Source organism: Bombus huntii, chromosome 10 (genome assembly GCF_024542735.1).
Source record: "Bombus huntii isolate Logan2020A chromosome 10, iyBomHunt1.1, whole genome shotgun sequence".
Classification (NCBI taxonomy): Eukaryota; Metazoa; Arthropoda; class Insecta; order Hymenoptera; family Apidae; genus Bombus; species Bombus huntii.
The window spans coordinates 14,128,801-14,153,340 of record NC_066247.1 but is presented as its reverse complement, the minus strand read 5'-3'; the positions used below and the strand labels follow the sequence as shown (position 1 = coordinate 14,153,340).

Genomic DNA, 24,540 nt, shown 5'->3' with positions numbered 1-24,540 from the left:
GAAGAAAAGAAGACCTTAGACAGGCTTAGTACCAGGCTGATGACGGAAGAAATTAGATGGAAGAAAGACGACCAGGAAACATCGGTGGCACTGGTAACAAAAGGTAATAATTATAAAAGGGAACAGCAGAAGCAGTCAAGTAAACGTGAATACGAGAAACAAGGACCAAGTTGCTTTAACTGTGGAAAAGTTGGCCATCTAAAGAAGGATTGCTTTAGATGCTTTATATGCAAAAGGAAAGGCCACACCAGCAAAAACTGTTTTAAAAATAACAAAAGAAGCAACAGTAGAGACAACCAGGAACCTAGAAACCAAAATCGGGATCACAGCGGAATTGGTCTATTAGGAAGTACCTCAGCGATACAAACGGCAAACCCTGATGTTTGGATAATCGACTCAGGAGCTACGGATCACATGACAGGACGACGGGAATGGTTCAGCGTTTTCGAAGAATTCGATAACACGGTGAAGATAGAGATCGGCGATGGTCCGTTCATGGATGCGTGCGGCAAAGGAAAAATCAGAGTAGAGACTTTTGTGGACGACAAATGGGTAACATGTACAATGAACGATGTTCTATACGTACCAGGTATGAAAAGAAATCTGTTTTCGATTCGATCTGTCGCAAGAAGGGGCATAGATTTTTGTATTTCAAAGGAAGGGACCAATTGCATATTTTTACAAAATCAGAAAATAATAGCAAGAGGTTCTGTTATCGGAAATTTGTATAAAGTAGATATGCGTCAGTTTGTAATTTTAGCAATAGAGCGGAGTCAAACGCGGACACATTGCAGTTATGGCACGAACGGCTATGTCGTCAGAACATCAGACATGTTAAAGAATTCTTAAAGAATTCAAATATGAAAGTTATAGAGGATAATAACTTTTTCTGTGAAGGTTGCGCGTACGGGAAACAGCATAGATCGAGTTTTCACGAGAAAATCAATCGGGCGACTAAACCTCGCGAAATTATTTATACGGATGTATGTGGACCTATGGAAGTCGAGTCATTAGGCAAGAAACTGTATTTTCTGACATTTAAAGGTGATTTTTCAAAATTCACAAAGATTTACTTCTTACGACGTAAGTCAGAAGTAATTGAAAAACTAAAAACCTTTTGCCTAGAAGTTGAAAATCAATTTAAGGATAAAATTAAAGAAATTCATAGTGATGGAGGGAAAGAATTCCAAAATAAAGAAGTCAAAGAATTTTTAAGAAGTCAGGGAATTAGGCACACGATTAACGTCCCATACACTCCTGAACAGAATGGTGTCGCAGAAAGGGAAAATAGAACAATAGTAGAGGCAGGTCGGTCGATGCTATATTCGAAACCAAATCTACCGCTGTTCTTATGGGCCGAAGCCATGAACACAGCAGTACATGTCATAAATAAGACGGGGCCGACAAGACAAGATAAGAAAACACCATATGAACTGTGGTACGGGAAACCGCCGAATTTAGAAAAGTTTAGGGTTTTCGGTACTGAGTGCTTTGCTCACATACCTGCGGAGAAAAGGACAAAACTTGACAAAAAGGCTAACAAAGGATATTTGGTAGGCTATTTAGATGACGGACGAGGGTATCGAGTGTACGTGCCAACAGTAAAAAATGTAATATTAAGCCGTGACGTAATATTTAAGCCTGAACTAGAAAATGCGAAATTCGTAAAATTAAGTTTACCGAAAATTGTCGAGCGCGAAGATGTGAGTGCGCAGAGCAATAGAGCATGTACGTATGAAAGTGCAGAGAGTGAACATGAAAAACAACCTCATGGAACTAGCGACAATGTGAGACAATTGAGAGATAGAGATAAGATCAAACGAACCGATTTTTATGGTAACCCAGTAACGTACGTAGCGGAAAAATTACCGGTGGATTTTAACGAAGCGATGAGATCCGAAAAGAAAGAGTTATGGGAAACAGCTATGAATGATGAAATGAAATCGCACCATGAAAATAAGACGTGGATACTTGTAGAAAAACCTAAAGATCAGAAGGTACTTAGCAATAGGTGGGTTTTAACGATAAAGCTAAATCCGGACAACTCGGAACGATACAAAGCGCGACTTGTAATAAAAGGGTGTTCACAGAAAGAAGGCATAGATTATAAGGAAACATATAGTCCCGTTGCTCGGTTTGACACAATTAGATTAATGCTCAGTATTGCAGCCAAAAATAATTTACACCTCGGACAGTTCGACATTAAAACCGCATTCTTATATGGAAGTCTGAAAGAAGATATTTATATGAAACAACCTAAAGGTTATGATGATGGTACAAATCGGGTTTGTAAATTGCTAAAAAGCCTATATGGCTTAAAGCAGTCTCCAAGATGTTGGACGAAACGTTTCACAAAATTTATCTCGAACTTAAAATTTTATCAGAGTAACGCAGATCCTTGTTTTTATATTTATACAGAAGACGACAAATTAATGTTGATGACCATATACGTAGACGATGGACTGGTAGCAGCTTCAGACGAATCTTTAATTGATAAATTCTTCGATGATTTAAATAAAGAATTCAAAATTACGAGTTCGAAAGAAGTAAAGAGTTTTCTTGGACTTGAAATTAATAGATTAGAAGATGGTTCAATATTCATTCATCAGAGTAGGTATATCGAAAACATATTGGAAAAATTTAATATGAATGAGGCAAACAGTGTTTCTACACCTATCGAGACTAATTGGAACGAAAGTAACATAGGCGATAATTATTGTAACGCACCATACAGAGAAGCCGTAGGGAACTTAATGTTTTTACAAACCGTAAGTAGGCCAGATATTAGTTTTGCAATAAATATAGCGGCGAGACACTTAGAGAATCCAAACCAGTATCAATGGAAATTAGTCAAACGAATTTTGCGCTACATAAAAGGGACCGCAGACATGGGACTCTTATATACAAAAGCAGGCAGTCTCGAAACCTTTAGCGACGCTGACTATGCAGGCGACAAAGAAACAAGAAAGTCGACATCAGGCGTTGTATGTAAGTATGCGAATGCGGCCATCACATGGCAATGTAAGCGACAACAATGTATAGCTCTATCTACGACCGAAGTTGAATATGTCAGTGCAGCCTCAGGAGCGAAAGAAATTATGTGGTTAAAGAAAATATTTCTTGAATGTAAATTAGAGATCCTTAAGTATATGCTATGTGTAGACAACACTAGTGCCGTGAAATTAATTAAGAATCCAGAATTCCATCAAAGAAGTAAGCATATTGACGTAAGATATCATTTCTTGCGAGATTTATACAATAGAGGCGAAATTGATATAACGTATATAACAAGCGAAGAGCAATTGGCGGATATATGTACAAAGGCGTTGCCAAAACCGAGATTTGAATATTTAAGGAAAAAGTTAGGTTTGAAAAGTAAAAAAGATATTAAGATGTAATTGTTTGTAAACATGTAGAGTTTTTAGGGAGGGTGTCGAAGTGATTATTACTTCTCAAAAAAAAAGAGGAAAAACTCTACATGATCTGTTTAGTCTTCTAGTTTTTTTTTTTTTTTTTTGTGTAATAAATTAATTTGTATGGAAAAGAGAAAGGCGGCTGGCAAATGTACTTGAGAAGGCATTGACAAATTAATTTTCAGATATTTACGACAAGAGTTAGAAAATATTAAGAGATAATTTGTAAATTTGAGATAATTGTTTGTAGGGATATAGAGTTTTAGGGAGGGTGTTGAAGTTCACTTCTAAGAAAACTCTACATCTGGTCTTTTTTAGTTTTCTCAAGCACTGAAGCCATCGATAGCGTGTAGACAAAAGACTGCGACGAAGTCAGGCCATAAACAGTAGACAGGCGACGTTGGCTTCGGGGTTTTTCAGTTATTAGGTAACACAGCTAGCGTGCGGATCTGGACCATCTCAAATTGTACTTTTACTTATTACACTTCTATTTAAATATATTTTCTACCTTACAATTTATCCACGTGTTTTCTCTGTTTACACACCGAATAACCTCAACAGCACGTGTGTTGTAAAATTTGTAGGTAATACCTTTAGCATAATGGTTATGTCAATTAAGAAATGTACTAAAAATACATATATATATGAAGTAAAGGCTTTCGCATAGTCTATCACAGTGTCATTCAGCAGGTCCTTAACTGGGCAGAAGTACCTGTCAATGTCTATGGGGAGACCCGTGGGATATAGGGTCATGAACCATAAACATGCATGTTACTTATTGTTCATTATTAGCTGCTTGGAATATAATTCTCCTCATTAGACGAGTGATTATTACTACATATATCAAGGCAAACATTTATACATATACATTTATGCACGGGAAATTCTAATACATTGCCTGTAAGGACAGTAACCGAATGGCACTCAGTCATTCTATTAAATGACAAAAATTTCTTTTACTCTGTGTTTAGGCTATGGTAATACAGAGAAAGTCGAGTTGAGTTCTCTTTTAGAATCAGAAGGTTTGCAAAGTCAAATAGCACAACAAAAGAAAGCTTTGGAAGAGAAATTCAATGAAGAGAACGATGAGACTTGTGAGACTAATTTTTCTACAAATGTAAATTCGAAAAAATATAATGTAGAAAAAATGGATTGTGACTCTGAAGAAGCAAATGCGTATAAACATCACTTCATACCGGGACCATCTTTCAATTCGATGACTGATATAATGCCACCTGCACCTCCTTTACCACCACAATTAATGGCCAAGTAAGTACAATTTAAAAATTCTAATGGAATGCTGAATACTTCTAATATTAATAAGTAATTTGGAATAAGTTTAACATTTTATTTGGAAAAAAAATACGAAATTTTAATAAAATGTACTAGATTACCAGATAATGATACAGACGCACTTTCAAGTATGTTGATGTCATGGTATATTAGTGGTTACATGGTATATTACACAGGTAATTATTTCATATAAGTATTTTATTGTATATTAAATTTTCAATGGACTATGTTATTTCTTTTGTAGGTTATTACCATGGTTTGAAACAAGCAAGAAACAATCAAGAGAACAGGAAGAACTGTTGATTATATCAATTTTTTCAATAACAATATAACAATAATATAAGATATAATAAAATATAAAACTCATTGTATTTATTTACTTCAATTATTTGAAATAAAGAACAGCTTTATTTTCATATAAGACTTTAAGACTTTTTTAAAAATAATTACTAAGATAAGAAAACATAAAAAACATATTTTTGATAAAATACACTCACATATATATGTCGGGTTATCATTAGGATTTAAGGCGCGTAATGATCCTTCGTTTGAATTAGCCATTGTTTTACGAAACAGAGAATATATTTACGTGAATAAACAAGGTTTTACAAAATATTATGAATAATGAGTTTAATAAATAATAAGATTAACAAACGATAAGTTTAACTAATAATTAGATTAAAGATTAATAAGTTTAACGAACAATAAGAGGAACGAATAATATGTCTTACGAATAATGAATTTAACGTATAATGAGATTAACGATTGATAGGTTTCACGAATAATGAATTTAATTAACGCTATTAACAATGTTCTTGGGTTCAAACGAATCCACGGTCAATGGGATGATTCTTTACTATGCGTAGAATAATTTTAGGCACAAAATACGATTGCTGAGACGCTCGGTATAAACTGCTCGATGTGTCACTCTCCAAGGCAATCGCACGAATAATAAACTGATGGAAATTTTCCTCGCTGTGCGATTGCATTTGTTTGTTATATACTCGTTGGAAGCATCGAGAAAGTTCCAAACGCCGTTGCTAGGCAGTTTCTGCCTGGAGTTTGATTATTAATACAACGTGTGTTCCATTATATTGACACCTCCGAGGTACAATCCCATTTGGCTAGGCTCGTTCTCGAGGCCGTATGCCGCCACAACTACATTTCTAGGGAGAACCATACAACCACTTCACACCTCCGTCAGGCAAAACGTCCATCCCGTGACCGTGGCTACGTTCGGCGACTGGTTGTCGCCTCGAGCCCAAGCCCACTATCACAAATCTCGAACAATTACAAATGACAATTGCTTAATTACAGTTATGATAAAATCTAGGCTAAAGCATTAGAAGGCTTCCTCAAAATTGCAAAGGGAAGGCTCCGGTTTTCCTTTCATCTCCGACATATATAATACAAGGATATAATACAACCGAACATTTTAAACTTAGCCTATAGCGCGTGCGCGCACACACACGCACACACATGACAAACATGACACACATGCGCGCACACACATGCACGCACATGCGAGTGATTTCTCGAACGATAATCCATTTATTTATATTTTTCAATATCTGTCCTTACGATTGCGTATTTATTTGTTCCACGTATCATAACTTTTTAATTCATATTTCAAAGTGGTAACAGGTGTTTCTTTCTTTTCAAGTCTCCTCCATATCGGGCTTATTTCTAGTAGCCACGCTTGCTTACAAAGCAATTTTATATCTGCACAAGAATATCTTTCAGTACATTTTACTATGTGGTTTACAATATCTGTATTTTCTAATAAGTGGTTGCTAAGGTATAATTTGAATATACCAAGTCGAGCAACTTCATTGGGTAATGATACGTATATTTGCTTTTCGAGACGCCTGAGTAAAGCTGCATCAATGCCCCTAATAACATATTTACAATAAATATTATCGTTCTATTATACTAATAATAATGAAGGAATACTTCAAACAACACAATAACATACTTGGAATTTGGAGAAATATTACGATATTTTCTACTTAGAAAACATTGAAATAACGTGATATACGTACCAAGGGGAATTAGTTGTAGCCAGAAGAACTACATTAGAATTCTCATTAGACACTAATCCATCCAATCTAGAAAGAAGTTCTGATCTGAACCTCTTTGCAGGTTCAGACAATATACAGTCTCCTTTATTTGTGGCGATCCAGTCAATCTCGTCGATAAAAATAATTGTAGGCGAATGACTATAGGCAAGTTCAAATAAAACCTGTTCAGTTTAACAAATGTATTATTCATTAAATATTATATTCGAAATTCCTTAAATTCATTGCCTCATCACGAATATGATATCATTTCGTTTTCCAAACAACTATTCTATTTATATATAAATGACGAAAAATAAAATCAAATCTTTTTATACCTAGAATCTCTCCTTCATAGACAAAGGAACAAAGAAACTTACATAGACAAAGCAACTTACACGTATATACTTCTCGGAATCGCCTCTCCATTTGCTGACCAATGAGCTGGCAGTTATGTTAAAAAAGGTGCAATGGCATTCTGTCGCGACTGCCTTCGCTAACTTCGTTTTCCCTGTTTTGTATATTTCTTGTAAACACGTACAGAAATGAAAAGAATACGAGTATCTTACCTGTACCAGGTGGGCCGTACAGCAAAATACCTTTCCAGGGGGAAAACGGGCCATCAAAAAAGATAGGATACTTAAGGAGATACACAACGGCCTCCTTAACAGCGGTTTTACATTCCTCTAGGCCTATAACGTCATCCCAATGTACATTTAATTTGTTTACTATGATCTCCTGTGACGATACAAAGATAAAATGGCGTCTTCTCTATATTAAGTAAGTGTTACGTAATTTGATATTTGAAGCGTTACTGAAATCACGTCATCGTCGATATACGTTGGACGGTTTATCGACGGGAATTTTATCGTTTAAAAGCTTTACGATACGTATATTAATCGAAAATAACTTACGCATGAGATGTCCTCAGCCTCGTAATTCCGGATTATCTGAATAAAGCTTTTCAATGCATTTCAATATCTTCGATTGCATGGATTGTTCCATTGGGACGTTAAATAGCTCTTCTGATGAACGTCCATCACTCTCATTGGGGAATATTGACGTCACTGTCATTGCGAGATTAATATGATTCGTATTGTCATCAGTTATCTTCTGATATAGATTCGTCTCTTTCACAGGCTCACTTCTTGCTTGTTTACTAACAGATTTGGCCTTTGTCTCAATACTTCTACAAACACTGGATCATATTGTAATACGATACGTTGAATACGATACGTTGAATACGATACGTTGAATACGTTGAATACCTTTTAATATCGTTAAATAATTTAAATTCTTACGTTTTGCTTGCATTTGTCACTTCCTTCGTCATTTCCCTTCCAGTTATTTTCTTACACAATATGGGATATTTTTGAAATTTCATCTTGTAATAATTTTCATACTCTGCAACGATAATTTCCAAATCGATGTTGTCGCAAACCCGATGTTCGGGAGATAGACGAGCTTCCCGGAATAATACATCGCTAACGTCTATATACATAAAAAAATGTAGTTTTTAATTAATTATAGTTTTTAACTAATTAAAAATATTTTTCGCAATGATTGAACACTATAAGATAACCATCAAACAACTGTTTTATCTCTAGGTAAGACAGGCAAAAGAATGTATTTACTATATAAATCCTCGAAGATAATTTCTTGTCTTCTGCTTTTTAATTTCCAATTTTTAGATGGATAAGAATAATTTGAATTTATACTTCATATATTTGTTTATAACTAGTTAATCTACATAATCGATTGAGTTATTCTTAACTACTGAATTACCGATGTCGAATTTTCAAATTTGGTTTCGCCTTCTCTCTCCATGATGTCCACTGATTTCTATTTCGATTGGTCACTGACACTATTCAAAAGAATTGGAACTAGGAATATATTTTAATTATAATATACTCACCCATTGTGTTCCAAATAATCACATACAAGGTATAATATGTTCCGATGACCTTCCGAAATACGACTCTCCTCCTAATATAATTATTTTTTCATTACAATAATATAAGGTTTTTCATGTAATTTTTTGTTACATTTGCGAATTCAACGAGTTACACATGATTTTTCATGAAACACGAACGTTAAAAATATTTGATACAGCCTAATTATAAAAATTGTTAGAAGCAAAAGTCATAGATACTATGTGCGAGTATCGCATAAAACGAACAGCTATTAAGAGAACTGCAGCAATATTACAAATCAAATAACAAAACACACTCGTCTGTGACGTGGAAATTCTAAAATCTAAAATCTAGAATATTCCTTATCTTTTTTCGCAGATTATAAAATATCTTATTCATACTACCTTGCATCGATAAATCACCGTTCATAGTGACACTTTCAAATCGCCTATCGTTTCTCAATGGATACGAGAATTTCCGTTTATTACTTTAAAAACAACCCGTCCATTACGTTTCTCTTAAAAAATTCTTTCAACTCTGTTGAAAACCGAGCATCAAACAAGAGACAAACGATTTGTTGTCATGGAAATGTTTGGTTCACACATAAGCAACGCACAAATATAATGATGGAATAGCTGAGTGTGTGTACTGTATAGTAAGATGGATGCAACATGGAAATAGAAAGAGAACACCATGTATAGATACTTCCTGTCCTTGTTTAATCAGGCATGCACACTAGTGGACACTGACGCTGCTCGTATACCGCTGTTACATATTTCCTGTACAAGTGCGCGTCATTAGACAAGGACGGAACATCCTCTCTCTACTTCTCTATCGCGTTTTTAGTTCGCTCACGCGCTCTGTACTTATATTTATTACATTTCCACCATAAGCAGCGGCCGTGCAGTGACTTACAAAAGTTCCGAACGGTTCCATCCTGGGCGGACGGTTAATTGCGTTCGGTACTTCGAGGCAGGAAGGTGAGTACAGAATCGCTCCTCTTAGTACTCTTATTAGAAGTGTTATCATCGAATATAAGTTTTTTCAATAAATTCTTATCGTTTTACAATCTTTCTAGAATACAATGACGTCAGCAATCGATCATTTTCGCGAATTTATTGTAAATTAATTGGGGGAATATCTGGAGTTCTTTATTGGTTTCGACTGTAAAATCAGCAACTATTCGAATTTTTCATTCATAATTGTGACATTTTCGACTCTTCCGTTGCCAAGACCCTCTTGAGAGATTTTTGGCACGTTCCATCACCCTTGTTAAACGAGTGCACATTGGTGGATATATTGATTTTAAAAACCAATACGTGTACGAGATTTATTATCTCACTGGGACAAAGAAATCCGTTTTATTCGCGAATTTTCCGTGTTTCTTCTTAATTTTCGTGAGTGTCTGGCGCGGAGCATTATTTGAATGAACTTTTTATCGTTCAGATTATATTTCGTTTAAAAAGATTGAAATTGATGTCGAGAAGAAATGAAACAAGGTGCTCGGGCATTCTTTCGTTTCCCGGGGAAAGAGAAATATGAAAAAAACGGTCGTTCTTCCTTCTGCCATTTTCGTCCATTACCAAAATGGTATGACCCAAGTGTCCCGGGCCGTGAATCAATCAAGCGAATTTTGAATAATGAATAAATAATTGATTTGTCATGTCGTGAGTATAGCTTTTGACTACCATATGTTTGTGATTTATGTGAAATTTGACCACTATACCGTGATAGAATAATATTTCCAATGAATTATAAATATTTTACATTGTGAATTATAAATATTTGTTACAAATTATATCGTACTTGAGATGAAAATGAACCATATATCTGCTTATGGAATATGAGGTAGTAAATCATTCGAAACATAATAACGATTAATTAAGCACATATACAATAACGTTTACGAATGAATATTGCGAATTATTGTATGGCTTTAATGCGGTATTTAATGTTTTGATTGCGGTCTTTGAAATGGTATCATAGGTGCTGATATAATATCGCGCGAAAAAGGAAAGACCAGTGGTTAATATTGCAGGTGCACCAGTGCGTTGCGCTCGTCGAGGGTGGTTTTGACGCTGGTGCCGAGGAAAGGCGCAGAACGTGTTCGATCGACCCGCGAACGTAGCCTGTGCTCATACTGCGACAGAGTTCGTTTCAGTTAGGCTCAGTCGCTGTTTGTCCGTCGACAGCGTATAGTCGCGTCGGCCTACGATTCCTTTTTTCTTCTTGTTTCTTGCGAACTCTCTCGCAACAGCCGTTCTATACGTACGCCGCCAGTATATCGCGTGATCATCGTTCCCGTTGCTTCCCTTACCCTCTCACGTCCTTCGAAAAAGACCTCTCTTTGGTTTTTCCTTGTTTGGAGGGAATTCATCGCTCGGACACATGGACTGCGAAGCACGAGGGTTGATCGAGGCATCAGCGTGATGTACTTTTCAGGTTTCATATTTTCTCTATGATACTTTCTAAGGAGAATTTGGAAGATATATATTTTTAGGAAATAAAGGTTTTTATGGAGTCATCGATAGGTTAGAATTTAATTAACTCTCTTATAACAGGTATTCCAATTTTTTAATATATAAATTTAGTTTCCTCTATGGTGTTAGAGAACATAATGCGGGCATTTTATGATATAACGAATATATTCGTATATATTTTAGTTTACTCATTCGTCAAATTTCCCTAGTAGGCCGGCCTGCAGCTCACATGCAGCACTTAGTAAAAATTTGTTTTGTTAGAGGTTGGCCATTCTTCTTGCTATAAAAATATCGTGAAGTCATATCATATGATAAAGCACCTTCTGAAAGCTAGATGCTCGATAACGAGCCTAATGATTCTCGGTAGTTTGTAATGTCAAGCTTTGAATTGGCGAGATCGCTCTGCTGTCAAACCGCCGTCCAGCGGCGACCACATTCTTTAACCACGTTCAAGGGGTATATCACGCTACAGAAACCATTAAAGGGTTTGCAAGTTAGTTGCCTTTGTGGCGGATCGGTATCAACAGGACGCCGACAGGTCGAGGCATCAACGCGGCGCAACACCTCCCGGGCGATCCGCGGGTACCAACCGCCAACACTAGAGGGCTACGACGACAACGAGTCTGTCTGTCTAACTCGCTAGCGGTCAAATATACGAGCGATTGGTATAAATACCGCACCTAGCGAGACTCCCTCTACGTCTAAGGCAGGGACTACCGGGCATAGCCTTACTGACGAGTCCACCGGTAGTCCCGGGACGAAACGCACGACTCTCTTTTCATACGCCTCATTGGTGACCACCGACAACGAACACGCACCTTTGGAGAAGGAGTCAGGAAAGGAGCCAACCACCGACGACGACCAAGCCAGGAAGTGATGTAGCCATTGCAATAGTTCATGGGCATCACCTCCAGCAGCACGTCAGAGGAGGAGACAACCACCTCGTCCCCACGACGATCAGCCTTCCATCATCGACGACGAGCCATTCCCTCTAACTTGTATCGCGCTATATAGCTTTGGGGTCACGCTATAGCGCTAGGGGGAGGCTGTGTGGCGGATCGGTATCAACAGAGGACGCCGACAGGTCGAGGCATCAACGCGGCGCAACACCTCCCGGGCGATCCGCGGGTACCAACCGCCAACACTAGAGGGCTACGACGACAACGAGTCTGTCTGTCTAACTCGCTAGCGGTCGAATATACGAGCGATTGATATAAATACCGCACCTAGCGAGACTCCCTCTACGTCTAAGGCAGGGACTACCGGGCATAGCCTTACTGACGAGTCCACCGGTAGTCCCGGGACGAAACGCACGACTCTCTTTTCATACGCCTCACCTTTTAGAAGTGGGGCAGTTGGTTGTTACATGTCATCCGTAGTTGCTGGCTGTTCTCCTTAGTCGCCATACATCATAGAGACGACAGTTATAGTCGCCAGTTGTCCTTGCTAATGGTTGCTTGTTGTCGCTAGTTAGTTCTCGTTATCGTTATGTATTCCATCAATCACGTGAAATTTAACGTATGGGATTTTATTCTTCTTTATTCTTTCTGTAGGGAGATTTTTTAAGACGAGGAAAATATAGAATATTTCAAAACGACGGTAAGGTTTGAATTTAAGTAACTATTTTATGATACAACAAAGTGGAAAAACGATTTAATTTTATAAAGTTTAAGGTAATTTTTTAAAAAACTTCGAATTTAAAAGATTCAAATAGATATCTTAAACGTAATTAAACCCTCCATATCGTAAGAAATTAAATGAAATTGCGCAAGAAAGTTAATACATTTAATGTATTATTTTAAACATTTATTTAAAAATATTTATTTAAAATTTAAGTGTAGGCGTTGACGCGCGCGCGCCATTCGAAGCATTTGTCAGTTCGTTACATCTGCGGTAAAAGTTGTAACTACGAAGAAGCTTAACATATGGTGCGTCTCAAGACGACGGTAAAAAGTATTAAGAGATTTTTCGAGATTTTTTCTTTTAAGTTTCCAAGTACTTTTTCTATTTAACTTCTTTTTTTTGCATTTTCTCACAATATTCGATAAATAGAGACGAAATATGACAGTTCTTAGTTCGGGGATTTATTGGTTCGAAAGTTACTTCAAAAGTGTTTCTGGAGTTCGTGCGGTTAATACTTTTAAACTACTGAGTACGACTTATTCCGTATGGCTGGACAAATCTTTGTTGATACTGTAAGCGTAACTGGTCCGGATATTGTCTTGTGGAGATAGAAAAATACACGAAGTATTGATTGAACTACATATTTTTTTAATTCTTTTTTAATTCTTTTAGTTCTTCATATATTGATAATAGAACGATATTCCGCTACTTTGAGCACAATATAGTAATGTTTAAATAAATAATAAAATTTGCGCATTTCGTCTTCATGCGTCGATAAGAAAATGCAAAAAAAGTTAAAGAAAGATGATGCGCAGACGCGAAGTTTAGTCAGCAATAATATTTAAAACCTCTAAAATATATTGTACACATTTATTTGCAAATAAGCTCAATGAAATTAAACTGTAACTGTGTTTCCAATAATGTCTTCGATGTATTGCTCGCCATTATGTCGGATTAACAACTCTAAGTGATCGACCTTAATCACTAAATGGCGGCCGTGATTCAGTGGTATAGCTTTACATATGACGGACATCGCAGGCGCTTATAAGACGTCTATTGTGAAACGTTTCCAATAGCACCGTTTATGTGATGGTGAAATCTGAATATATATATATCGCTGAAATATATATCGCTTATCACTTGAGTCTGACACGATCGTTTTTAAATAGAATCACAATTTTTTATTCTTTACAAAATCAGTCTATAAAGATTATGTGCAAATAAAATAGATAAATAGATAAATGGTTGTACAAAATTTTTCAAAATGTAAAAATCAACACAATGGTTGGTTTCTTTAATTAATCAATAACGTTTAAAGTTAATTAATGTCCAGAGTGGTTTGTACATTTTGTATTTCGCCGTATTTCAACGTTCGATGTGTAAATAAAACTTGATGCCTGAAATATCGAAAAAATAATTAAATCCGATCGTTCCGTTGAATTTGCAAATTGTATACTCGTGTAAAATCGAGTGCGCTTGTGTATGCTGATACGAAAAGTGGTAGTATATTTTTCTTTTTTCGATTATCGTTATCACTTTTTGTGTGGAAAAATTAATTCCGTGAAATGGAAGTGCAATCAATACGGCTTATCACGAAATAATAGCACAACGACGGTACATATTGGTATTGACGTCAGCTTCACAAAATTTCTCGAGTATCGCGGTCGACTATTTGGGTTAAGAATTCATTTTCAAGGTCCTACAAGCACGAGTATCTTATGGATATGAAATTTTCAGTGTACATTTTAATAACCATATTTCATATTGCATGCTGCGGTCCAAGAAAAATTCGCAGTTAATATTCTGCTAATCCCTGCTGCTTTTAAAGACCATAAGTAAGGTCCGTAAGGTCGTCCGTAAGGTTTAAAAGATTTCGAGTAGATTTGTATTACGTATTTTATCTTCTAATTTTTAAAGAGAGGGTCGTGTTTAATTAATTGAAAATGACGAAACTGTAATGGGACATTATTATCAAATATTAAACGTGGTTCCATTGGGTACTTTTATGGTCTTTGCGAGATATATATGCATTATACGTTGCTATTAGCAACGCGTAGCGATGAACGATGGAGAGCAGTACCTTCGTTATCTCGTCTCGGTTGTGTACATATCAGTAATGCACAGTACTCGTACTAAATATCTTACAAATTCCATACAGATTTTCAGATTAGTTTCGAATAATACCAACACGACCATGATAGTCACAGTACAGTATTAAATAGTGCCACTATGCATAATATACTCCTAAAATGTTTCTACAAATATATTTGTCCGAATATTTTTGTCAGCTACTATATCCTAACCACGATTTATTAAACAATATATAGATTTAAAAAAGAATATATAACGACATTACTTGTTTAGGCTAGATTGGTTTAACTTGTATAGTTTTAATAACTGTGTAAGATCAAACAAGAACTTATCGTTAGTTTGGCGAGATTTGATTACACGAAGCAACATAATTGCTTTGATACTCAGGACAGAAAACAATGTCAACCGGTAGACGCGTTTGTCTGGTGAACGTGTAACGCGTGAATAATAGATAGCGACAATCACGCGAACGCTAGTTACAGCTAACTTGGCTTACATTGTAGCATTCAAACTAGAGTATACGAGCCGTAAGCGCTATTGAAAGTTCAAAGGCCGACTAGTGAGCTTCATCCTATCTCATTTTTTAATCAGGCGATGGATCGACGAATCGTATTGATTTCGAGGATTATTATAGTTCTGTGGGAATTTTAAAGCGTGGTTTGTCTAATCTTGTCTCGTTAGCTACAGATTCTTTGGCGAGCAGCCTGAAACTTGATCCAGTTTCGAGAAAATGAAAAATTCGTTTCTTCTCTTTGCTTCCCTGTTCCTTCTTTCCTCCTTTTTCCCTTTTTACATCGCGTTAAGACCCGTTAAATAATATTGACTGCCGTGGACGCTGGCTGAGAAGTGCACTTTATAACTAGCTTTAAAATCACTGACGTCGATGAGGACAAAGGTAAGTTAGAGGGTCATTTATCTGAGCTGGTGTTATTCGACCTGAACTCTGCAGCTTTTCAGAGCTTCTTTCGTTTTTCTTTTAAGAGCAGAGATGTTAACTGGTCTTTTGTTACGTGTAAGAAGTATGTACTAAAGCTTATTTAGCACCAATTGGTTGCTCAAAGTCGAGATATACATACCTATATTATATTAATACGTTACAGAAGATTAGGCGTTAGTTAGCTTATGAGAATTTATAGTGTGTCACAGATCACAAAAGCAGAATGACTACTTTTTCATAAACGATATATGTATATGAATTGAAAGTTTAACTATTACGCTACATACTTCTCTCGATAAACGTCGTCGAATGCATATTGTTAAGGAATATTAGCCATTTGAATTCAATAGTTTCGAAGATACTAATGCTTCTGTGAAGTTTTTGCAGGCTGTTAATTTTTTATTGAGATACTACAAATTTTGAATAACTTCGATTAGAAATAAAAATCACATTACATTAACGCGTAGAATGTAACGTAACGTAGATAATGTAAATATAAATTATATTACAAGGAAATAATACGGGTAAGTAATGTGAAACATTCTGGTTAAAATTGCATCCTTTGAAGGCTAGGACACACAGTACTTACGAAGTAGATTAAGTACCAAATGGGGTACTTAAGAAAATTCATGTTGTCATTGTTTAATAAACATCTTTAGCTAATAGCTTTCTGCAAAAGCTGGTTTAAGTTATGCTAGCTTATTCCTTATTAATTGCAATTATATTGTTCGTATCTCCTAGAGGATTAACAATCCATTTTTATAATGGATAATAAAAGTAAATTCCTATTAGGTTGTCCCAAGTTTCTTTCGTTTTATAAAGAAATGACAGATGCACAACATATTTTGTTTTATGTTATTCTATATTATTTTACATTAAATTGGAAAAAGGTGGATCACACGTAATTCAATAAAATAATATAAAACGAAAAATGTTGTACATCTATTACTTTCTTATAAAACGAAAGAAACTTTTGGAACAACCTAATATTTCTCTACTACGACGCTTTTACAGTGCTAAAATATTTGATAAAAATGTTAAGAAATTCTAATATTGATTTAAGCGTATCGATTTATCTGCTCTTCATATTTAATCAAACAGAAATTGTTAATTATGATTTCCACTTAAAAGCGGATTGCATATTATGAGGATAAATTATCAAATTCATCTCTAATATAGACATTAGAGAATCATTCATAGCCGCAATCCTGTTTACCGCTAACATTCCTGGTACTCAATAATTCATTAGGTGACTGCTTTAGCCGCACAGAATACACCTACAAATAATTAATCGCGATTAAAATTCCATCGACTTTTGAAAATCCCTCATGTGATCTATTTCATGCGATGAGAATACGTATAAATTGAGATTGCGATCGACCATCCTCAGTCGGATAAATCGAGTGATTCAAATTATAACACAAAAAAAAGTTAAAACTAGTTACATTATCTTATTCAATTTTTATGTATTATTTGGCGGAAGAAACTTTGGTAATTGGTAAGTAAAGTTCACCTCCTTAATGTTAATGATTTTAATATGTTATTAAGCTCAAAGTTCTAAGGAATTTTCTATATATATATATATATATACATATACATAACTGTATGCGTATATGTATAATATACGTATAACAACCAAAGTTCAGCTCTCAAGTGTACGCAAAACTTTTATGTTCATTTTACGCTATACCAGTATGTTTCATGAATTTGTTTGCTAACAGTATCGAAACAAATAACAAGCAGAGGACGAGCTATTCATGAATTGTTTTGCCAGCGTGTACGCTCCCAATATTTTCTATTTGAGAAAACATACTTGTTGCTATTGCAACTACAAATATTTTTACAGTCGACGCTTTTGCCGTGAATCATTGGCTAACATGTAAAATCGAGAAAAAACATGGTTTATTGTGATGGAAATGTGGAAAACCGCAAAACCGATATAGAAGGGAAAATAAAGGAAAGGAAGGTAGATAAGTAGAAGCTTGGGGCCAAGTTTAATTCACTGAAACCGAGCTGCTTGTATTATCACAAAACAAAATTGCCAGTACGTCATTTCCATATTCTCGTCCTCGCGAAAATGGTTTCGCTTGTTAAGGAAAAACGAAGAGACGGGGAAGAGAGGAAAAAGCAGACGGAGAGCTCTTTTAAAAAGCTGGCGAACCGTGTGTTACCACAACGAGACACGCGATGCTATTTGTCGCTTTAAATTGTGTCGCAACTCGTTTTTGAGATCTTTGCCAGGGACGCGTTAAAACACGCTGCAAATATATTTCTGGCTTTTCTGGGGTTTAACTGAAATATGACAAATAACGTTGCAAAACATATGTACTTATGACTTACAAAGTAATTGAGTGTACAAAATATATAGTATACAAAATAGCCAGCGATTTAGGGCTTTAAAAGATCAAAAGGAAAGAAAAGAAAAGAGAAGAAGAAAGATAATATGTTGTGGCAGTCTAAGTCGATCTAAGAAAATAGATAAAGGGAGGGAGGGGCAAAGCTAGTTAATCTGGAAAGAATCCAAGCGTCAATTTCAAGCATTTACAGAGAATCAAGCGGGCTGGTTAAAGTCGTGAGTTGAGCGATTATCCCGCGTTAGGTTCAATCAGGTTAGTCCCATGCGAAATTGATCCAACCATGCGAAAACGAGTGTATTCTGATTTCTGTCGCAGATACTTCTGGCTAGTGCAGTACCTACACGGTGGTTGTTGAAATAGCCGCTTCTCATCTATTTTCCGCAGCGCGGACATCATCCTTTGATCCCTTACGACTAACGAAGTTTTCGAAGATGTACGGCAGTTTGAGATTCTACTTGAAAATGATCATGATTGCGGCCTGTGTGCCGTCTGCTCTTCTTTTTGTCCTTCCGTTAAGGACTGGTAAGTTGATACTGATTAATTATGCGATCGAAACCCTATATAATGGCTACAAAAATGCCGCTAATATAATATTCCTTCTTTCTTGTATCTGTCTGCCTCTCAGGTCGTTTTACTAATTACAATAAGTAATTTCGACTTCTTTGCGCTCTCTTTTAACGCATTCGAGACCGAAAGAAATTCATATCAGTCAGTAGGCAAGGGTATAGTATACATATTTTATATATAACTTATGTAGTAATGTATATATCATGTTAATTTCATATTTTTTTCAATATAGAATTATTATATATATATATATATATATATATATGTCGGGTTTACATTAGAATTAGGGTTAGGGGCGTGAAACGAATCTTCGTTTGGGTTACACGTTGTCGTTATGCAATAGAGAAGACATTGACTAATGCAAATACGATTATTATAGAACCGGACAAGTAACCGCGGTAGTTAGGTACTCGAGAAACTAATGACAATGATCCTAGGTTCAATAACGAATCCGCGGTCGACGGGATGATAGATGAACGTACTCACAAAATCTAAGTCGGACGCGTAATATTCACTGATCGTAAAGAGTTACTCCTTTCATCAATGAGATCGCGAGCGAGAGAATGTCTTTCCCGTCCCGATCATGCCACAGAGGAAAACTATAATGGGGTGTGTCTAAGGACACGAGATCATCGGATTCGTCGAGAAAAGCCTTCGTTCAGAAAGTAAGGGAAATTGGCGTTGCTGCTAATTGGTCAATCTCTATATCGATGGTTAGAAAAAGATGCTAGCCGCCCTCGAGGGAAAGTTGCTAGTGGGAGACGCCGCTCGTTGAAAAATATGTCTCCCCTATCTTCCCGTAGTTGGGACAAAGACTGTTTGTCTGTTTGAAGGACTTTAGTTAACTAAACCTTAAGATTTATAACGGGCCCTCGGGCTAGCCGAACATGTACTGCGGAGACGCATCGACATCTGGCAATCATCTTACTCGAAGAATAGGGTCTGCGTGTGGCGAGCCACGGGACAGAAACCGTTGGAATGTTTACTGTCGCGTGTCGCCACGAATATTTCTTTTGAGGAGAGCTATAGAATTACTCCATACCTTTGTTAGGCAAAGCGTTCATCCCGTGACCGCGGCTACGTTCGGCGACTGACTGTCGCCTCGAGCCCAAGCTCATTATCACAACTCTCGAACAATTACAATCGGATTGAATAACTACAATTGTTCAATTACAGCTATAGTAGACTCTAGGTTACAATGTTGCGGGATTATCCAAAATTCCAAAGGCTCCAGTGTTCTTTCATCTCCGACATATATATATATATATATATATATATATATATATATATATATATATATATATATATATATAACTGTACATAATACATTACAGAATAACATAGTATATAATTTTATATTTTAAAAATATGAGGCATACTATTTAAGATTGTCATCGATTTAAAATCAAAGTATGAAAAGGATACCCTGGAGAGAGTAAAACACAGAATGATTCTAACTAAACATTCAGATCGTACCGACACCTAGGTATCGACTTACAATTAAATCTCGGTCTCGAATGGATTAAAATGAAATACATACTTGCAGCTTCAACATCTTCAATATCGAGGAGATTCAAACTTTACAAATAAATGTAAATTGCGATGTAAAACAAAGGGATGTAAAAAGGGAAAAAGGAGGAAAGAAGGTACAGGGAAGCAAAGAGAAGAAACGAATTTTTCATTTTCTCGAAACTGGATCAAGTTTCAATGCGTTAAAAGAGAGCGCAAAGAAGTCGAAATTACTTATTGTAATTAGTAAAACGACCTGAGAGGCAGACAGATACAAGAAAGAAGGAATATTATATTAGCGGCATTTTTGTAGCCATTATATATGGTTTCGATCGCATAATTAATCAGTATCAACTTACCAGTCTTTAACGGAAGGACAAAAAGAAGAGCAGACGGCACACAGGCCGCAATCATGATCATTTTCAAGTAGAATCTCAAACTGCCGTACATCTTCGAAAACTTCGTTAGTCGTAAGGGATCAAAGGATGATGTCCGCGCTGCGGAAAATAGATGAGAAGCGGCTATTTCAACAACCACCGTGTAGGTACTGCACTAGCCAGAAGTATCTGCGACAGAAATCAGAATACACTCGTTTTCGCATGGTTGGATCAATTTCGCGTGGGACTAACCTGATTGAACCTAACGCGGGATAATTGCTCAACTCACGACTTTAACCAGCCCGCTTGATTCTCTGTAAATGCTCGAAATTGACGCTTGGATTCTTTCCAGATTAACTAGCTTTGCCCCTCCCTCCCTTTATCTATTTTCTTAGATCGACTTAGACTGCCACAACATATTATCTTTCTTCTTCTCTTTTCTTTTCTTTCCTTTTGATCTTTTAACGCCCTAAATCGCTGGCTATTTTGTATACTATATATTTTGTACACTCAATTACTTTGTAAGTCATAAGTACATATGTTTTGCAACGTTATTTGTCATATTTCAGTTAAACCCCAGAAAAGCCAGAAATATATTTTCAGCATATTTTAACGCGCCCCTGGCAAAGATCTCAAAAACGAGTTGCGGCACAATTTAAAGCAACAAATAGCATCGCGGGTCTCGTTGTGGTAACACACGGTTCGCCAGTTTTTTTTTTTTTTTTTTTTTTTTTTGATATCGGTGACTGCCATATTCTCTTGAGTTTCCAAATCGTAAAGAATCTTTCCCCAGGGATTGGTCAACTGTGTATGTCCCCATGCGACGTAACTTGCTTAAGGAACACGAGCCGATGATATGCAGGCAACGTATAATTGATTATCATTCGCTCTGAAACGCTGAAGTAATGACCAGTGCAGTGGTCCAGTGGTCATATTGAATGCCGCTGGATATATCAGCATTTGGCAACCTAACCCAGAGAAGCAGGAAATATGAAGCCACCGAATACCAATTAACTTCGTAGTTGCACGGTTCACATTCCATCATTTCTGAATATGCGAGGACAGTCCTCTTATTGTGCTTTTAATTCTTTTATTTGTTTCATTTTCAGCAAATATACTGGTTTTTTAAATTAAGCTTCTTTTTATACAGAGTTACAGATTATATTAATTTTATATAGAATATATTTAAGAAAGATATTTAATTTTTTGCTAGTTAAGTATTGATCGATTAAGTTACTGTACCTTTGTTCCGATAAATGCGTGCCATTTCCTCGAATCTAATATCATAGCAAATGCCAATACCTATTTTGTAGCCCTTCACATCGAACGTCGTTAGGGAGTTACCAGGACTGAGTGAATCACTCTCTCGAAAAGTAATCTTATTAGGAATGTCGATGTCGAATAGATGTACCTAATAACATAAAAATGTGGTCGCTAATTCTATTGCTGCAACTTTTGTAATTTAATATCAAAGTTACCAACTCCTAAACTTTAATTATTTTTTATTTAATAACTGACAGCGTTTTCATCACTTTCTTTTATTAAAAAATCTTATCATTTAATAATGTTTAAAAAGGAGAAAAAATAAGTATAATAATATTTTAAGTATGTGAAAAATTTATATTACACATTACAACAAAAATGGGCGTTTCCCGTATCATAACGTATTTTATAAACCGTAAATTATAGAATTGGTTATAGTATACGTATGTACATATGTATATTCCTAAATTATTCCTAGATAGAGTCACTTTCTTCACCCCAATATTTTCAAATTCAAAGCCATAAAGGAATATATTACTTACCTTTCGGTGTTTTGCTATCAAAGTTCCATCGGGACCCCAAATAGTACAGGTATTGTACAATTTATCGCCCTCTATTTCAGGCATCGTACCACCAACTACATAGATGTTGTTTTCTTTAGCTGCGTTCGATGAAGCAACGCTCGTTTCACCATCGGGAATACTCTCGGCCTATTTTGGAAAGTACTCTGCATTGCAATATTTCAATTAATGAAAAATAACTGTCTTTTGTTCCAACCATAAATTAAATTGAAATGTTTGTCAGTTTTTTATTTTTTAAATTATTAAAATAACTAAGTTTTATATTTCGACTTAATTAAATATGCAATTACTTAGCTAATAGTATATATAATAAATTGTTTCCACAGGTTCAAAATGAAAAATGAATATTTAGAAATATTTAATTACGACAATGCTATTTGTGTTAGCATCAGTGGCTTGTTACTCAACGACTTTGCTAGTACTTTTTGAAACATAAAGTTAGTTTTCAATTAACACTTATACTAGAGGCGGAATTATAAATGCAAAATAATTGATAATACTAATTTATAAGTACCGAATTATTAGTATCTTAAAAAATATATTTATACAAAAATCACGATAATCATGAAAATGGGGAAATCCTATATTCTCGAATCAATTCACAATTTATTTTGTATATTAATTAGATTCCGCGCTCGTCAGTACGTACTCACTGGCGACATCGAGAAAATGTATCGGCAATTCCTCGTACGACCAGAGGATCGGAAATATCAAAGGATATTATGGCGCAGCGCGAGTGGAGAAACAGAAACATATGAGCTTAACACCGTAATACTTTTATCATAGAAATAGAAGCAGTCCTCAATTCCCGCCCGCTAACTCCTATCTCCACCGATCCAAATGATCTCCTAGCCCTCACTCCCGGACATTTCCTCATTGGCGATTCATTAATGTGCTTACGTGATCGACATTTCAGAGACATTCCATCGAACCGACTCTCCAAATGGCAGCATATCCAACAGCTTAAACAACATTTTTGGAACCGCTGGCATAAGGAGTATTTGAACGAGCTAACCAACCGCAATAAATGGAGCAAGGGTGGACACAGCATCCAAAAGGGCACAATCGTCATCCTCAGAGAGGACAACGTTCCCTCCATGCATTGGCCTCTGGGCCGAGTTATCAAGGTTCATCCAGGCGCCGATGGTGTCATCCGGACAGCTACAGTTCAGACGGCAAAGAGCATTTTGGATCGGGGCGTCAAAAGGCTTGTCCCACTGCCAATTCAACCCGATCTCGAGAAACCCGAACAACTAGCCACCGAGACGAAATAAGATGGGAACTTCAACCACACCTCGCTAGTTTGATCGGTACCCTCTCAACGGGGGGAGAATGTTACGCCATGCGGCTTACCATAGGTCATATTTTAACTATCGATCGCGGCACTATAATGTCGCAGACGGATCGTCGCGTCTGCCCGGCAAACAAACATTGTAGTGGCAAGCGCATGGTTCATTAAGCAGGGCGACTTCCAGAAACGTCGACTCGTGGCCCGTATTTTACCTCGCAGTAAAAGAATGTGGCGTGATCCGAAGGTAGTGGGGGTCGCCTTCCAGAAAAAACGAAAAAAATCGAAAGGCGTTCAGAATTTTTCGAGAAGTCGAACCGTCTACACATCTGATATGTCGCGCATTACTTATCAACCAAAACGCAGTTACATTTTTTTTGTTCCATTTATATCTTTCTAGTTAATAAGTTGTTGAAATAAACATTAATTTATTTGTGTTAATTCTGTGGAATTTCATTGAACTACCCTTATTATCATAATCGAAATAAGGGGATCGATCAGTTCGTGGCGTCGATTATTTAATCGTAACGGGAACTTACAACTCTCGTTGACGTGCTATCTCGCGATTGCGTCTCTCCGCGAACGGTTGAAACATTTTCGAACCGAATCACGTGCCAGTGAAGAGTGCACTTACCAGTGACCACACAGTGCCACGTGACTTTATCAAGACCAGCAGCGGGAGCGGGAGCAACCACTACTGCGAAACCAGTGACGTCAGGCGCGTCATTTTCGAAGAAGCACATCCCATTGGCAAGGGAACACAACCACGCAGCCTTCCGCCGCAGCTGGAC

At 36.5% G+C, this 24,540-nt stretch overlaps 3 protein-coding genes and 1 long non-coding RNA gene across 10 annotated transcripts; 1 reads left to right on the top strand and 3 right to left on the bottom strand.

Annotated features, from left to right (window-relative positions):
- Positions 1 to 3,974: 3,974 nt before the first annotated feature.
- LOC126870265 (survival motor neuron protein-like) lies at positions 3,975 to 5,127 on the top strand. The gene is made up of 4 exons (XM_050627806.1): positions 3,975 to 3,997; positions 4,427 to 4,682; positions 4,803 to 4,882; positions 4,951 to 5,127. Exons 2-4 carry the CDS (start codon positions 4,561 to 4,563, stop codon positions 5,007 to 5,009), a joined length of 261 nt encoding a protein of 86 aa, XP_050483763.1. The 5' UTR covers positions 3,975 to 3,997; positions 4,427 to 4,560; the 3' UTR covers positions 5,010 to 5,127.
- Positions 5,128 to 6,233: 1,106 nt separating this feature from the next.
- Positions 6,234 to 8,096, bottom strand: LOC126870585 (katanin p60 ATPase-containing subunit A-like 2). The gene is made up of 6 exons (XM_050628401.1): positions 8,065 to 8,096; positions 7,678 to 7,723; positions 7,333 to 7,501; positions 7,144 to 7,274; positions 6,749 to 6,948; positions 6,234 to 6,598 (listed from the first exon to the last, which is right to left on the bottom strand). The coding sequence occupies exons 1-6, from the start codon at positions 8,094 to 8,096 to the stop codon at positions 6,298 to 6,300; spliced, it is 879 nt and encodes a 292-aa protein (XP_050484358.1). The 3' UTR covers positions 6,234 to 6,297.
- A 2,303-nt stretch (positions 8,097 to 10,399) lies between these two features.
- On the bottom strand, positions 10,400 to 13,084 carry LOC126870270 (uncharacterized). The gene is made up of 2 exons (XR_007691261.1): positions 12,494 to 13,084; positions 10,400 to 11,658 (listed from the first exon to the last, which is right to left on the bottom strand). It is a non-coding gene; the product is annotated as an uncharacterized LOC126870270 (long non-coding RNA).
- A 551-nt stretch (positions 13,085 to 13,635) lies between these two features.
- Positions 13,636 to 22,902, bottom strand: LOC126870263 (omega-amidase NIT2-A-like). 7 transcript variants are annotated; one of them, XR_007691252.1, is made up of 5 exons: positions 22,423 to 22,901; positions 21,860 to 22,028; positions 20,870 to 21,585; positions 20,600 to 20,806; positions 13,636 to 17,084 (listed from the first exon to the last, which is right to left on the bottom strand). XR_007691252.1 is itself a non-coding variant. In XM_050627805.1 (3 exons), the coding sequence occupies exons 1-3, from the start codon at positions 22,504 to 22,506 to the stop codon at positions 14,145 to 14,147; spliced, it is 285 nt and encodes a 94-aa protein (XP_050483762.1). In that variant the 5' UTR covers positions 22,507 to 22,684; the 3' UTR covers positions 13,636 to 14,144. The 7 variants fall into 7 exon arrangements, 2 of the variants coding, with proteins under 2 accessions (XP_050483762.1, XP_050483761.1); XR_007691250.1 differs by having other exon boundaries at positions 20,600 to 21,585; positions 22,423 to 22,902; XR_007691254.1 differs by lacking the exon at positions 20,870 to 21,585 and having other exon boundaries at positions 22,423 to 22,673.
- Positions 22,903 to 24,540: the final 1,638 nt, after the last annotated feature.

Bases quoted from the DNA above. Each gene is read 5' to 3' on its own strand.
- LOC126870263 (XM_050627805.1), bottom strand. From the start codon at position 22,506: ATGCCTGAAATAGAGGGCGATAAATTGTACAATACCTGTACTATTTGG. The intron at 22,029-22,422 runs GTAAGTAATATA...TTATGTTATTAG, and splicing joins TGATAGCAAAACACCGAAAG to GTACATCTATTCGACATCGA. The intron at 14,177-21,859 runs GTACAGTAACTT...TCGATATTTCAG, and splicing joins ACGCATTTATCGGAACAAAG to GCATCAAGTTTTATTTACAC.
- LOC126870585 (XM_050628401.1), bottom strand. From the start codon at position 8,096: ATGACGAAGGAAGTGACAAATGCAAGCAAAAC. The intron at 7,502-7,677 runs GTAAGTTATTTT...GTATCGTCACAG, and splicing joins AGGCTGAGGACATCTCATGC to GAGATCATAGTAAACAAATT. The intron at 7,275-7,332 runs GTAAGATACTCG...TATACAAAACAG, and splicing joins GTACGGCCCACCTGGTACAG to GGAAAACGAAGTTAGCGAAG.
- LOC126870265 (XM_050627806.1), top strand. From the start codon at position 4,561: ATGGATTGTGACTCTGAAGAAGCAAATGCGTATAAACATCACTTCATA. The intron at 4,683-4,802 runs GTAAGTACAATT...AAAATGTACTAG, and splicing joins CCACCACAATTAATGGCCAA to ATTACCAGATAATGATACAG. The intron at 4,883-4,950 runs GTAATTATTTCA...TTTCTTTTGTAG, and splicing joins TTACATGGTATATTACACAG to GTTATTACCATGGTTTGAAA.